Genomic DNA, 16,480 nt, shown 5'->3' on the forward strand with positions numbered 1-16,480 from the left:
TGGAAGCAAATTCTGTGAAGTCACTTTTTTTCTGATTTCACCAAAATGAGGGGTCACTTTGGAATCACTGTGGCAGTACCTCGCAAGGAGCTCCCATAGAAAGCTCCATGTGATATACTCCACAGTTTTGACTAGTGGGGGAAAGGCTGGAAAGTGAAGGAGACTCTCTCCCCTCTCCATTTAAAACCTGTAGCCTTTTGTGTTTGTTTTGCACGTGTTTTTTAAAATCTTGTTGTTACTGCTGATGATGATTTTAAAAAACAACAACGTTGGATGAAGAATACATGTAACTTCAAGTCATATATAGGCTGGACATTAAGACAAAGTCCTCCACATACTAATGTACAGTTGCATCTCATAAAGTTCACAGTCAGACTGTACTGTAACATGGCCATTGAGGGTTTTAGGAGTCATACTCCAAAAGGTAACTTTTCCAAACTGTGTGAGCCACATGAAATCCCCAAAGATCATTTTTGGAGCTCCAAGCCACTGCAATCACTATTTAATTTTTTAAAAACTTAAATGTACACCCTACAAACATGAAAAAATTGTCCTTTAGTCTGTAGAAGAGATGGGAAGGCATTTTCAGTTTTACAAATATGAAAAATATATGGCCATGTTGGCCATATAACAAACCATATAACATTCAAGCTGATACCTTTCTTGGGCCAACCAAAATGCACAATTATTGTACATGTTGCAAGCTCTTGAAGTCACACTGGCCTCTTTAAAAAAATTGAAGATATTAGTCATAGGCCTGCATTTTCTGTTTTTGGTCTTAATTCAGATGGTAGGAAAGACTATCTGCAGGCTGGCACCTCCCCCTTTGGCCATGCAGTCACTGGTAGATTTTCAAAGTCAAGGAAATTTAGTGTCCATTGGCAATTCAAGGAAGATGTTTTCTTGGAATCCAGCATGTCTCCTTCCTTTGTGAAGCCACAGGCTCCAATGTAGGTAGAGAACACTACATTTTGAAGAAATTTTTATGTTTTGCATCAGGAAAACTTTAGATGATCTAGTGGTAAAGAAAGCCAATCAGTGCCAATATTAGGAAAAAAAATTGCTTTACCTTTGTTGCAGGCAGAATCCTCAGATGACAAGGTGCCAGTGCAAAAAGCTCCGAGTGCAAAAAACTCTGGTAAAGTTTTTTTAAAATAACATTTTTCTTTCAGTTGAATGGTCATCAGTCTCATAGAAAGTGGAAAACCAAGTAATGAGAACAGAGGTGTATGGGGGTATGAGGTAATAGCAAGACTTGCATCCCATATTTCAAGAAAAGCACCAAGCCCCACAAGTATAAGCTTCCTAGTGGCTGACATAAGAGGTGGGTGGGTAGATATAGGGCAATAAATATATTTTGATCAGCATAATCAAGCAGAGCTGAATTTGAAGTCACTTAATCACCCACAGCTGCATCTAGGCATTTCTAGAGAAAGCAAGAAAGAAGAAGAGGTGGAAATAAAGCATGCCCTTTTAACAGGCCAGTATAACAATGAACAGACTCTATCCTGGCAGAAGGTAGAAGGGCAGCAAGTTGGCATTTTTGGAGACAATGGGGGAGAGGTAGGCAGGAGCAGTAAACTGTTTTAAAATAGGGGTGGGTAACTGTGAGCTAAGGGACTGCATTAGCTCCCTGTGAGACCTTGGAGGGTTATTCTTTATCTTGGCAATGTTATTTATTCTTTCTAACTGGATTTCCTGGCTACTGGGAAACCTATTTTTCAGCCATGAAACATCTAACTCCAAGCCCTTAACAACGTCTCCTTCCAGGACCTGGGACTCCAAGTAGACCACAAGTTGAACATGAGTCAACAGTGTGATGCGGCAGCTAACAAGGCCAATGAGATTTTAGGCTGCATCAGTAGAAGTATTGTGTCTAGATCAAGGGAAGTAATAGTCCCACTCTATTCTGCTCTGGTCAGGCCCCACCTGGAATATTGTGTCCAGTTCTGGGCACCACAATTTAAAAAGAATGTGGAGAAACTGGAGCGCGTCCAAAGGAGGGCAACTAAAATTGTGAAGGGTCTGGAAACCATGCCCTATGAGGAATGACTTAGGGAGCTGGGGATGTTTAGCATGGAGAAGAGAAGGTTACAAGGTGATATACCCTGGTGGTGCAATGGTTAAATGCCTGTACTGCAGCCACTCGCTCAAAACCACAAAGTTGCGAGTTCAAGACCAGCAAAAGGGCTCAAGCTTGACTCAGGCTTGCATCCTTCCGAGGTCACTAAAATGAGTACCCAGATTGTTGGGGGCAAATTAGCTTACAGTTGTAAACCGCTTAGACACTGCTTAGGCAGTATATGAAGCGGTATATAAATGAAGCTTGTTTATATGATAGCCCTGGTAAATATTTGAAAGGATGTCATATTGAGGAGGGAGCAAGCTTGTTTTTTGCTGCTCCAGAGACTAGGACCTGGAGCAATGGATGCAAGCTCCAGGAAAAGAGAATCCACAACATTAGGAGGAACTTCCTGACAGTAAGGGCTGTTTGACAGTGGAACACACTTCCTTGGAGTGTAGTGGAGTCTCCTTCATTGGAGGTCTTTAAACCGAGGCTGGATGGCCATCTGTCGGGGATGCTTTGATTGAGATTTCTTGCATGGCAGGGGGTTGGACTGGATGACCCTTGCAATCTCTTCCAACTCTACTATTCTATGATTCTAAGTACAGGTGTCATCTTCAGACCTCTTCAGTACCAAGTTGCCTGCGGTTCAGAGGCAGCCTGAACATCTCCAAAACTGTAATATTGACCAGAGAATTATGTCTCATCAGAGGCATTTACAAAACTTTACTGCAACCATCGGTGAAAAGCACTAGAGTGCTGCTGACCACAATTGGCTCAACACAATGATTTCAAGATTCAGACACATATTCATTCAAGCACATACAATTATATCACCAGTATCAGACTACAGATAATTTAAAAAGAAAATAATCAGACCCCTCCAGTCATGCAACCAGGTTTCTTTCACAAGATTTCCCAAACATGGATATTTTTTTACCTTGAACGATGTAAAGCAATTCACTATATATTGCTGGATGGATCACAGGACAAGGTAGTTCCTTCAGGTAGCACCTAAGCATTTCAGCCAATGTCTGCCCATCAAATGAGTCCAGTTCAACTGATGTTATGTCTGAAAAGAGGGAAAAAAGAGCCATGGTTATCTCTCAAATAAATCATTGGGCCAGGGAAGATATTAAGGTTTTATTTCAAGAACACAATCATGGCTTGTACTGAAGGAACTTAGCTTTGGCAGTATTACAAAGTCTAATGCTGGAAACTGATTTCACTAAATGTACCAAATGTACCTTTTCTTTTGTGTTGACTATAAAGAAGCAGGAATTCATTCATTCATATATTCTCTCTGAACTACTATATTAAAAAATTTCTGGACCCTACAAAGAAAACAGAACTTGGAAGTGTCTAGAGGCCCAGGATAAAAAAAGAAGAAGCTTAGAGCTCTTTTCTCTTGAGGAAATATGGGACAGATTATACTTCAGCTAAAGATTATACTGCAAGCTACTTAATGACAGTTCATTTTAAAAACAAAATAATCCAGAGATGCGCACCACTATGGTACTCTTTGTATCGTATTGAATCTTAAATACCCAAGTGTCATGGTTTCAGAGTTGCTGGATGAACACACATAAAGACACAATTATTAATAAAGAAAAAAGGTGGTGTTACATTGGGAATCAACACCAATTCTCAGAAAGTATTCCATGCACCTGAATCAATATACATACAGTAGTATGCAGACCTGCAATGGAATTACAAAAGACAAATAACCACACCTATTTCTGATTTCCATCACTCTCCCCACTCCCCAGCCAAAGACAGAAAGAAAAGAAAGAAAGAACACCTGACCTTTCTACAGTAAGTTTCTGACAGTTAATTATAAATAACACCGTCTTCAGGTAAACCTAAAACCCTTCCCTCCATCTCTTTAAGGTATCACAAGCCACTGAAAAAAATAACTTCACAGCCATCATATATTACAGAAAATGGAGCAATTGCGAAGATAAAATATTTATGATGAGCAGTTTTGGGGTCATATAATTTAAAAAGGATTACATCAACAAAAGATTGTCTCTTTTTCCTTAGAAAAGAACCTATAATTTACCTAAAAATAAGAACTGACAATTAGAAATGGCAAGTGACCACAAACCACAAAGGCACCTAATTATATTCCCTGTGTCCTACATGTCACCCCTACGGAAAGAGGTGTGTGACGCAAAACTCAGCCTCAAGGCCACTAGTTCCATGGAACAGTTTATGTGTCAAAGCAATTGCACATACAGGGGGACTTCCATTACTAGTGATCACATGGCAGAGGGTTAGGGCTTTTAAAGCACAATGACATATATGCCCAAGGGGGAAAAGATTCATTTTAGCCATTGCACGTATGAGAAATGTGACCTATGTTCTGACTGCTAAAGCTGAGCCAGCCCAGATCCCTGTTTTTTTTTTTAATGTATCCACAATTCTGTTTTATAGGTGAGTTTCTTCCATCAGTTCTTAGCATGTGAAACAAGGCTCTGGGAAATGGATTATTCAACATCTAGCTTTCTGCAATTTGAGAAACGTGAGCCTTATTTCTTTTTACCAATCTGGGAAGAACGTTTGCTTTTCCACTAGACTTTTAAAAAAACTTCCCTCTTTCATTCTTGTTTGCATGTCATCTGATACTATTGCCTATAAATAAACCTATTTTCTATTCAAACAAATTACTCTGTTTATGGACTGAAGTCTTCTGTGCTCACCCATATTTAAATGCTCTGTCATGCTCACTCTTCTGGAAACCAGATACTGTTTGGATGTTTTTAAATATGAAAACTATGCCTGTCTGTCTGTGTCTTCAAGCTGCCTGTCAGCTTATGGAGACCCCATGAATTTCATAGGGTTTTCTTAGGCAAGGAAACTTCAGAGGAGGTTTTGCCAGTTCCTTCCTCTGAAATATAGCCTACAGCACCTGGTATTCATTGACAGTCTTCCACCCAAGTACTAACCAGAACTGGCCCTGCATAGCTTCCAAGATTAGATGGGATCTGGTGCCTTTGGGGTATCTGAGGCACCCCCAAATTTGCTAATGTTTAAATAAGATGCAAGTGAAGTGGTGCTCCCACTCAGAGGCCCTTTCCTGCTAAGAAAGAAGATTTAATAAGGCAGTCTCCTCAGTTAACATCACAGCTGGTTATCACTCATTATATTGCTAATGGATGCTCATCAGCAGAGCTTGGAAAAGTTACTTGTTGGACTCTAGAACACTCCTTTCCAGCTAGCTAACATTCACATGGTACACACAGCACTAAAGCGCCGTGCTCACACCGTGGTAGGGTTACGGGACCATGTGACAACTGCATGGTCTCTAACTCTAGCAAGTACTGGCAGCGCTGCCATTATGATGTAACTGACACATAGTGTCCACAAGTCACGCTTTGTCAGTTATGTCATGAGTGCGCCATTGGCACACTCGTGATGTAACTGGCAGGGAAGCAGTGCAGGGATGCCATGCGGTTTGGCGGCTGCGGCTTCCCTGAGGAGGAAAAAAAAGCCACCGCTGCTCCGGACTTACCAAGAGGTAAGTACTGGGCCATAGCCACTGGTCATGTCGTCTGGAAGATTCTGAGCACTGTGAGGGCCAGGGTATGCCAGGCTTTAAGATTTGGGGGCCAAACCTGAACCATAGGAATGGCCTCTTATAAAGTCCAAAGACTGGTGATTCTGCAAGGATGGTATTATAAGGGGCAGCTCCTGGTAATGCCATTAAATGTGATAACATTAAACATCAACCACAGTTGCAAAAAGTATACTTTTTTTAAAAAAAAAACAAGTCTAAGAAATGAACACACACAGAGCTTTCAAGACTGTGCTCTCATCCTGAGATTCTTCTTCTTCCAATCCTAAAAAACTGGAGACTTGGAGCCAGGCCCTAAGATCTGGTCATCCTACTTGTGTGTTTTTTTTAAAAAAAGTGAAGTCCCAAGCTCTACTCATGACTCTACAAGAACATAATATACCCCTCCTCAACCAAACATCATAGCTATGAACACATCACAGTGAGAAGTACTACATCTCCTCTAGTGCCATGTATTACTAAAAAAAAAAAAAAAAAAAAGGGGGGGGGGATATTCCTGGGACAGAAGTACTACCATGAGTGGAGAGATGTGAACTGTATATTTCAAATGAGAAACACATTATATGCATTGACGATGCACAAAAGATTTTCAGGAATCCATTATAATTTTTGTTTCTTACTGGGAAACTGGGAAGCTATGTATGCCTGGGTTACATGTCATCCTTCCTGTAACTTCAAACAGCAGCAAAGGGAAGAGGGGAAATCTGCTACAGATTCTCAGCATTTGTCCTTGAAAATCTGAGTAGACCATGAGTAGATTCAGATGAACAGCTGCCCTCAAGGAATGAATGTTGGCATGAGAGCACTGGCATGACTTTGCAGCAAAGGAGTAAAAGCACATTTCACAGTGTGTTCTGCTCACCACAAACTTCAGAATGAATTTCAGAATCCTCCTTTTTGCAGTGAGAGTTCCAAACATTCACATTAATTGCCCATCACTTGGTGGCCACAGTTGAATACATTCCTAAAGAAATAGGACACCTATCACAACCAAATGTGGCATCAGCAGTGGAGCTAACTTGGTATAGTAGTCCCTCCATATCCAAATATTCTGCATCCATGGATTCAACCACGCATGGTTTGAAAATATTCTAAAAATAAATCTGAAAAACAAACTTTGATTTTAGAATTTTGTATTAGGGACACCGTTTTACTACATCATCTAATCTAATGGGAACTGAGCATCCAGGATTTTGGTATCCACGGTGGGTCCTGGAACCAAACCACAACACATACCCAGTGTCTACTGTATAATGATTAAAATGCTGGCCCAGGTCTTGGAAAGCCTAGTTTCAAATCTCCACTCAGCTATGAAGTGCAATTGTAATTGAAACTGAGAGGAAACATCGTGATAGCCTTTAGGTAAGAAGGGCAGGGCTACTGCTAGACTAGAAGCAGACAGATAAGGTTTACAATGTCATCTACAGGGTGAGATGCAAAGTTTACACACACCCTGAGTAACTACAGTTCACAGTATGGGTGGGGAAAATGTCACCCATGGGCTTCATGTGGCCCCTCCAAAGCCATTATTACGGCCTGCAGCTCTGCAATGCCTCCTCAGTGTCCTTCCTCTATTCACAGGGGTTTTCACCCTGGAAGCTTCCAGAAGATGATGATCTAGGTTTAAAAGGGGGGGGGGGTTACAGTGCTTCCTAAACAACATAAATGGAATAATAATAATAACCCCTCAAAAGTAAAAAAACAAAGACAAAATTAGAAGTAGACCTCCAGCCACTATTGGTTTCAATATTCCTGTCTTTTAAGACACTTATGGTGCTGGTTAAGGATATGTGTGTTTCCTGGGGGCAAAACTGGTCCCCCAGATGGTGAGAAATTGTCAACCTCTGGTACAGATGAGGGAGGTCTGGATGCAAAACAATAGCAAACTCTTACTACCTTATTATTTAATTTTGTTTTACACATTTTAAAAATAAAATAATATAAGGGAAACAGACTCAAAACCAAATATCGTTCCAGTATGGCTTTTCAGTAGTGGCATGGTTTTAATATTTTGAGCCCTCTTAATCTTAACACTCTTTAGGGCCCCAATATGTTTCAATCCAGCCCTGTCAGGAGGATGCTGTTTCCATCTGCATGTGCTTGTGCACCTTCTCAATTGCACTCTTCCCTCCCTTCAGTCATAGGAGTTTATCACACCAGAGCTAATTTTGGCATTAAAGAGAGATTAAAGTGCATTTAAAGCATCCTGCAAATAAAGCAAAAATGGCAAGTAACTGAACAAATGATTATCACACACAATTGTGTAGATAAAGTGATATCAGAAGTGCATTGTCACTGAAATCCCAAAAAGTAACAAGTTGTGCATTAATGCTTCCTTGTGACCACTTGAATGGCAGTTTTTTGTGATATTATGTGAAATCCTTTTGCATAATTATGCAATTTTTCTGGGATATTCACGGGATAAACTCTCAATCTCCTTCATGTGATAAACTGCATAGTGTGCAAGTGAGGAGCTGGGAGTGCCAGTGTCTGCACCCTTGCTTGTCTAGTTCAGGCTCTTTGAGGAGTTGAAAACAGGGGACAGAAAGCCACAGCAGCAGTGGCAGGAGTGTTATGGAAAGGGTGGGATGAGAAATGACTCTTTCTGAGACCCTTGCAACACAAAATAGTCCTTTATCTAACACACCCACTACAACATACAGTTCTTTGCTAGCTATATGGGTCTAACTTTGATAATCACTTGCATTTTTGAAGCATCTACAAGCAGTGGGCTAAGAGGCTGGCCACACCAGAAACAAGACAGAGAACAAACTACAGTCAGCCCTCCATATCCATGGATTCTTCATTCACAGATTCAAGCAGTCATGGCTTAAAAATATTCAGATATACATTCCAAAAAGGAAACTTTTTGCCATTTTATATAAGAGACATAATTTTACTTTGCCATTGTATTTAATGGGATTTGAGCACCAACAGATTTTGGTGATGGTTTCAGAAACAAACCACAGGGAATAGCAAGGTCCCATTGTACTTCTAATTTGCTACCCAGTTTGTAAGATATAAGAGCTAGTATGGTGTAGTGGTCTGAGTGCTGGATTGAGACTCCAGGGGACCAGGGTTCAAATCACCACTCAGCCATGAAAACCTGCCAGATGAGCCTGAACAAGTCACACTTTCTAAACTTCAGTGGAAGGCAACTGCAAACTTCTGAATAAATCGTGCCCCCATGATAGGTTCACCTTAGGGTTGCCATAAATCGGAAACTACTTGAAGGTACACAGTAAGAAGAACACTTTTACCTTTTTGCTAGTCAGTAGAGAGTTTTTGCAGCAAGGTGGCAGTGCCCTGTCTGCCCAAATAGTCGGTCCACCCCGGTTACAAGTTCTGACATAGGAGCTTAGCATACAGCAATAGAAAGAGACTTACTGCTCCCAATTTGAAGCAAAATTCAGACTGCCCCCTGGTTTTATTGTATGGCTTTTGCCCCCAAAACTTCCATCCGGGTACAGCCTGGCTCCAATCCTGGTCCCTGAACTTGCTTTGGCTGCCATTTTTCAAAGTTGGAAGGCTCCCAACTTTGAAAAATGGCCGCTGAAGTGAGTTCAGGGATGAGTATTGGAGCTGGGCTGTACCCAGATGACGGTTTTGGTGGCAAAAGCCATGCGATAATACCAGGGGGTAGCCCAAATTTGGCTTGAATTAAGGAGTGGTAAGTCACTTTATTTTGCTGTGTGCTAAGCTCCATAGTATTTACTCAAAAGTAAGCCCTCTTGATTCAGTAGAACTCCAGGAAGTGGCAGATGACAGTAGTAGCATGGCTATACCACACATATAAGGTGTGCTGGTGAGGTGGAAACTTGGCTATGACAAGGACACCCTCTTGAGATCCTTATCAAAGCCAGAATAGGATTCTGAACCACTGGTTTTCCTATTGGACAGAAACAAACAGAAAGTTTTCACTTAACTCAGGCCTGTTTCCTTGATAGTCCCTAAATCAGTTCTAAATAGTTAAAATTATGAGCAGGAATGCTCACTGGAAATAATATCAAGCAATATCAATCTATAATAATAAAAGGAAAGTGTCTGCTTCTCTGTAGCAGCTATCATTCACTGGGATATCTTAGGACATCTCAAAACCTGACAGAGTGTGGTTTTGATTTTTTTTGGTTTTGGCTGCACTGTTTTAAATAAAAATTCCAAATGGGGGGCTCACTAGAAGTAAAAAGGGGGAGCCAGTCATAACTCATTAGGAAAGTGTGACAGACATCTCAAAATTTGGCAGTGTTTTTGTTGGTGCTGTTTCATCTGCAGTGCCCAATTTTAGGTAGCAAATTTGAAATTCCATGTGCACATTGGTGGGCTGGCTTCCTCAGAGCAAAATAGGAGCCTCAAAAGGGGCTAGAAAATAGGCAACAACTCTTAGCTGCTGAGAGTCCTGAGGCATTAAAACAGCAAGAATACAGAATGAGCTACTGCTAAGATTTCTTAAATTTAAAAAGGGGAAGAAAATGGGAGAGGATCCTTTGAGATACTATGGTAAAGATTCCTGAGGTTGCCTCTTTGGGAGTAATGAATATGGACCTTGACATTGCAGGATCTCCACCAAAATTGGTGTAAACTACAAGTGAGCTACAAATTAAATGAGGAATAGATCCTGAAATGAAATGAAATGGGATGGGTCACAGGAAGATAAATGAAATTTAGGCGGGTTACAGACCGCCATTAAAGTACGCGCAGAGCGCGTACTAGGGTTAGGAAGGGGCGGTGGTTCCTCACCTCCCTAACCCTAGTACGCACTCCGCGCACACAAAATGGTGGCGGCCGTTCCACATGGCTGCTGCCATGATGGCATCATGAACGCGCCGCCTCCAAACGAGGCGGCGCAGACGTGACGCCATCGCTCTGCGTCCCCCAAGGACACCCCTTTCCAGGCCTTTTGCCGCTTTCCCGCAGCCTGCAAAGCGGCAGATCGGGGCCTCGGAGGCTGCCGGTCTGGCAGCTGAGGCCCCGATACAGTGGGGAAAGAGGTGGGTGCAGGCCGCCCCAAATGGGCGGTTTGTAACCCACCATTGTATCTCTTATTCTTATCACTTAATCACCACCACCCCAATACTCTGCTTTGATTAGACTTGTCCTTCGCAAATGTAGATTGCTTCTAAGTTACTGAAATGGATCGTGGTAATGCACTTAACCCCTAAGCATACATGCACCACATTTAGTTGTGGAATTCAAAAGCATAGCCATGTTAGTCTGGAAAAGCAATATGCAAAGGGATCTTGTAGCAGATTTGAGACTAATTGAAAGAGAGAAGTTGGTAGTATGATAGTTTTTTTGTGGAAGATGCCAGTTACAGATGCTGGTGAAATGTCGGGAATAAACTCTTATAGAACATGGCCACATAGCCCGAAAAACCCACAAAAAACTATGGATGCCAGCCATGAAAGCCTTCAACTTCACATTGGTAGTATGAGTTTTTGTCGACTTGAGCCTAATTTCCCAGATGCACTGATGTGGTTACTGCGGCTTACTTCTGAGAAGACATTCAGAGATTCATTTTATGATGTTCAGGGCCAAAACTGTACCACACCTAGGGCACCACAATACTTTCAGACACCCATGAAGAAAGGAAGTCTTCAAAAAAGTGTGGTGAAAAAACACATTGTTTTACCTCACACACAGGAGGTCAAGCTAGTGCTCTGACAAATGTAGCACATATACACTATGCTGCTTGTTTTCTTTTTAAAGATCCACTCCCAGACGTCTGTGTGTGGCTTCTGGGAAATCAGTTCAAAACAAAAGTCATATCGTTTCATCTGTGCCATACTTGGCCAGAGCAGTATCCCCAACATGTCTCTGCTACCAGTTTTCTCACGGGCCATCAAGTGCATAAAACCTGCCAAGGGTTGTAGTCTTTCTCAAGGACATTGCAATGAGGTTTGTGGTCACTTGTGTGGTCACCCTTGACTATGAGATAGTGTCTCCAGCTGCTGGGTTAGAGGTTTCATTTCTGGAGAGTCAGTGTGGAGTGTTTCTTTCCTCCACCCCCACCTTCTTTCTTGTTCTGCAAGCTATACATGCTGCCAAGTGCTGATCTGAAGAGTGGGGTGGAAAGTGAATTTGCCCAGGCATTTGAAAATAAGCAACCTGCAAATTTCCCCACCATTTAATGCCAAGACACTTTAACCAGCTACTTTCGGAATGGAACATTCATCCTGCTGACCAAATTTTACTTTGGCAGCCCTCAAGGGACACAAGCAAATGAGTCCCAAAGCAAAAATACACCATTTACACCAAGGTCAGGGTGGGCTGCTGTCCTCAGCTTTCCTCTGACCTCAGCACTTTCCCTGTACTTTTTACCTTGTGAAACTACAACCAGCCATCCTCAAGGAACAGGACTGTCGCCATTCTAGAGACATCCAGTCCCAGCTACTTCAATCTCTGGAGAACAATATATAGGAACAACAACAACAACAACAACAAATAGGAAGTAGGAAGGGTAAAGGAGAAAATATAAAGTTTCAGCCTAGGACTGTCAAAAACTATTTATACAAGTACATTTTTTAAAACTGAAAGACATGTCTTTAAATAAGATATGTTTAGGAAATAAAACTGAATTATATAAAAGAAAGAAAGAAAGATGAATTACATAGCACCCATGACTGACCTTCATCAGTGTATGCCATTTTTCCTGCAGTACAATCCATGGCTAAACCTTGCTCTGTGCCACAGCCTTATTATTCTTGGGGTATAAACTATTTGCAGTGGTTTAACTAAGTGACTGAGAAATATGTAGATTCTCTTGTTTTAATTCACTGGCAACTTCTGATCTTTGTAAGGCTACTAAAAAAAAATATTCAGTACTGCAAAAGGGATACCATTCCGGTCAAAGAAAGAGTGCTAAGTATCAGTAACTTGTAAATACAAGATTGTAAATTAGTCCTTAAGGCTGTTCTAGCCTTTTTGGACTTGCTACCTTTAAGACAGGGATAGAAAATTTGTGCTTCCTCCAATTATGATGGATAGAAATGTACCATCATTGGCTATGCTGCATAAGGATGATGGAAGCTGTAGTCCAACATTAGCTGGAATGTCATCCATTCCCCATCTCTGCTCTAAGACCTTTCATTCTTCATTCTGCAACAAATTATGTTCTACCAAGTGCATGTGTGCCAACATTTTACAGATGAAAAGTGGGACATGTGCTGCCAAGCCAGATCAGAATGGCAAAATGCAGTCTAGAAGTGGCCACAGCCGTTTGTTTTTGCCTGAGTCTACAGGGATGTACAAGACTCTGCCCCTGCCTTTCCTCTGCCCTCTGCTGAGTTAATTGAATGCAAACTATTTTTGCACTTTGAACTCAATTTGCAGCAGCTGAAGTAGACTTGGGACAAAGTAGAAAAGTGGGAAGAGGAATAAGAAATTGGGACATTTTAAAAGCAGGTGGAAAAATGAGACAGTTGAAGGAAATGCTAATGCTGGTTCCCAAAATTTGATTAAGATATTTTGACGTTCTAAACAATCATGTTTAGCTCCCTCACCTCATGTGTATTATATAAAATGTGAAATTTAGTAAATTCGGAAATAGTATGTATACATACATACACACACATAAATTCAATTCCGAATTTACTAAATTTCAACATGGAGAGGCCCCTTATAATCTGAGACTGTAAACTGTGGTTTACTTAGTATCTGGCTCTCCGGCATTGTACCTCTGCACTATAGGTACAGTTGAAAGCTCAGCATGTACACATCATGTCTTAAACTGTCCATGTAAACACTTTACTGGTGCACCTTAAACCATTAAGGTGAGGACTATCTCTTTGCGTATAAGATTCAAGTCTCATCCTTAGGGGATCCAGGTATTACGAGATCACACACATATTGTTGCCTGTTTCAGAAGACTAAAATTCTATAAAACTCAGAAGACCAGATGCTACAACTTCACAGAGTCCCTTATTCTGAACATTTTTGCTCTGAAAACTCAATACAGGACCTTATTTTCGGCATTCAGAACAGTGCACTTCTTGTTGGTCTAAAGAACCCTTTTCAGATTTCAATATTTGATTTAGCGTTCTTCTCTTCTTTTTACTGTAGCCAAAAAATGAGAAAACAACGCCTGTTATTTTTCTGTTAATCCTCTTTCTTGTACATCCCACTTGGAGGGGGGGGGGGGCTTTAATTATGGGATCTCTATTTTTCTTTGTCCCTGGACAAGAGTGGGAGGAGGAAGAAATGTTGCCTTTCTTTGCTCTGTGCAGTAATTTTGACCAGGTCTCCTGATGCGGAAATAATGGGTGGCAATTATTTATCTTCCTCCCCTGTGTAGTCATTTTGTACATAATTTCCCATTTTCTCATCTGAATTTACACTTGAAATAATTATCATAGATTGCCTGAAACAGCTCTGGATCACTGATCATCAAGTTACAAGTGATACGACTACTGAAAGCCAAATCATCTTTCAATATTCGATCAGAGAATATCAGCAGCACACATTTCTCTTTTCTTTATTCTATTTCTTCTCTGTTCCTTCCAATACTATTGTTGGGTGCATGAAATAAAGACCAAGAGGACCTGCCTATTAGGTGTAATGGTGCAGAATGGAAAGTCTGATCTATTTTGCTCCATCCAAAAACACTGATCCACAGGAGCTAGTAATCCATAAAAAGAATAATAGCACCATAGTATTTCTGTGTTGACGGCTTTCTTTCTGCCACAACTGTTTCATTTCTGGACAATAAGAACTTTAGGTCCTTCTCTGATGAAGACACACACTCTATTTTGTGAAGTTTTATAGACACCCCTTGAACTCTCTCTAGAAACTAGTTAATGGGGACACAGCTATGTATGCTATCCAGCATCACAATGGGAAATTCCTTAGAGGAAACTGAGCAGAAAATCATCTCACTCCTCCTGCTTGAAACAAAAAAAATATTGAAAGAAATTATTCTTTTATTGCTATTTTTCCCCTGTTTCAGATCATACAAGGAAATAGAAAACTTGATGAGTCTTATATGCTAAAGTTTTTTATCATCTCTTGCAACTAGAAATGGTATCATGGGATAGGTTTTTGGTCAGGTTTCTTCAGTGCAAATCAGAGCTCAGCAACTGTTGTGTTTCCTTTTGTTCTTACCTAACTCTTCCTGATACATTTTGTTAATTTCTTCTTTTTTTCTACAACATATGCAGGTTTCCAGATGAGGCCATTTTGTCTCTCCTAATGCGGACCCTTCTTTCCCTCCTAATGCAAAACTATCATAGGGTTTTCTTGACAAGATTTGTACAGAGGAGGTTTGCCATTGCCTTTCTCTGAGGCTAAGCGAGTGTGACTTGCCTGAGGTCACTCAGTGGATTTCATGGCTCAGCAGGGGTTTGAGCCCTGGTCTCCAGAGTCATAGTCCAACAGAATACATGCTGGCTCTGTTCCAGAGTCAATTCGGACTCTGGGAGACTAGGGTTCAAATCTCCACTCAGCCATGAAAACTCACTGGGCAAATCATACTTTTTCAGCCTCAAAGGAAGGCAATGGCAAACTCTGTCTGAACAAATCTTGCCAAGAAAACCCTATGGAGTTTATCACATGGGGATCATATATACCTCCATTCTGATAATGATTAAAACGTCCACATCCTGCAAAAGTGCGCAAATGTGGGAGTGATTTTCACATGCAGAACACAATAAGAGGCTCATTACTAAAGTGATAAAGAGGGTAGAATGTGCATTTGGTTTTCACACAGATGCATGTAAATCCCGTTGATGGTTTGGGAACCACGTTTTTGCGCGTGTGCACAGAAGAATTAGTTGCAGCACCAGAGCACACATGGCAGCAAACAAAATCACCCAGGGAAATAAACAATTTTATTTACACGATTTTCTTTATAAAAATATACTGTACTATCCTTTACTTTCCCAGAAATGGTATCCATCCTAAGTAAAAAGAACAAAACATAACCCAAGAGATAGGAAAGTTTTTTTTTTTAAAAAAGCATAAAAGGCTGCTTTCCTCTCAGCAACCGGGCATGACAAAGCAGCACCGGAAGTAAACTCACCCCAAAGAACCACGGGAAATCTGGCAACAAGTACAAAAACTGTGAGAATCCCATGAATAAACAAATAGCTTTCACACTAGAGCAACTGTGCAAAAAAAGCAGTATCATGAATGAAATGGAAATGAATTTTCCCAAAAGTGACTAATTGCTGGTTCATGTCTCTTTCTGATTAGATTCTTAGTGGTTTTCACACAAGATCATGTGAAAACCAATTGCACAATTGCACCTAATATGCTAGATAATCACAGGTTCTTACTCTATTAAACTTCCAGTTTTCCCTGTGTGATAAACTCCTATGATATGTTCGCATTAATACTGCCATTAAGTTGGAAACAACTGAAGACACATAACAACAGCAACTATTTATCTATTTATGTATCTATTTATTTCATATCACTCTCAATATTTTTACCATTTTGGAAAAATGCACTAAAATAATCTATTCAGTTCCCCACACAACTTAATAATTATGTATGGTTTATCCCAATGTGGAGAAAGCACTTCTTTTTAAAGAAGTCTTGAGAGAAGTAGTGAGATGAGAGGATTCCTAACATTCCCAATTTATTTTGTCTTATTTTGTTATTCTTTTATTATTTCTACAATACAAGAAAGTGTCATTGTTTTTATCAATATATTATAAGATGACCGAAATATTAGAAGAGGCAGAGATCTACCAAAATGTTTAGTGGCCAGTAAGTCCCTCCTAGCTGTGGAAAAGAATGAATCAATCATTTCTAGTTTCATTCTATTTTTCTTTTCATTCCAATCTTAAACTCAGTTTGTTCTGAACTTTAATCATTTTCCCACTCTAACATTCAATTCACTC

General features: G+C 40.5%; 1 protein-coding gene across 1 annotated transcript in view; it reads right to left on the minus strand.

Annotated features, from left to right (window-relative positions):
- LOC149316226 (phosphatidylinositol 3-kinase regulatory subunit gamma) overlaps window positions 1–16,480 on the minus strand; it is a 348,381-nt gene that overhangs the window by 246,352 nt on the left and 85,549 nt on the right. Inside the window, exon 4 of the mRNA XM_089515055.1 lies at window positions 3,006–3,137. Within this exon, the coding sequence (XP_089371181.1) occupies window positions 3,006–3,137 (132 nt within the window). The remainder of the gene's footprint in view (window positions 1–3,005; window positions 3,138–16,480) is intronic.

Source organism: Sceloporus occidentalis, unplaced genomic scaffold, assembly GCF_023333645.1.
Source record: "Sceloporus occidentalis isolate IW3139 unplaced genomic scaffold, rSceOcc1.0.p SCAF_3, whole genome shotgun sequence".
NCBI lineage: Eukaryota > Metazoa > Chordata > Lepidosauria > Squamata > Phrynosomatidae > Sceloporus > Sceloporus occidentalis.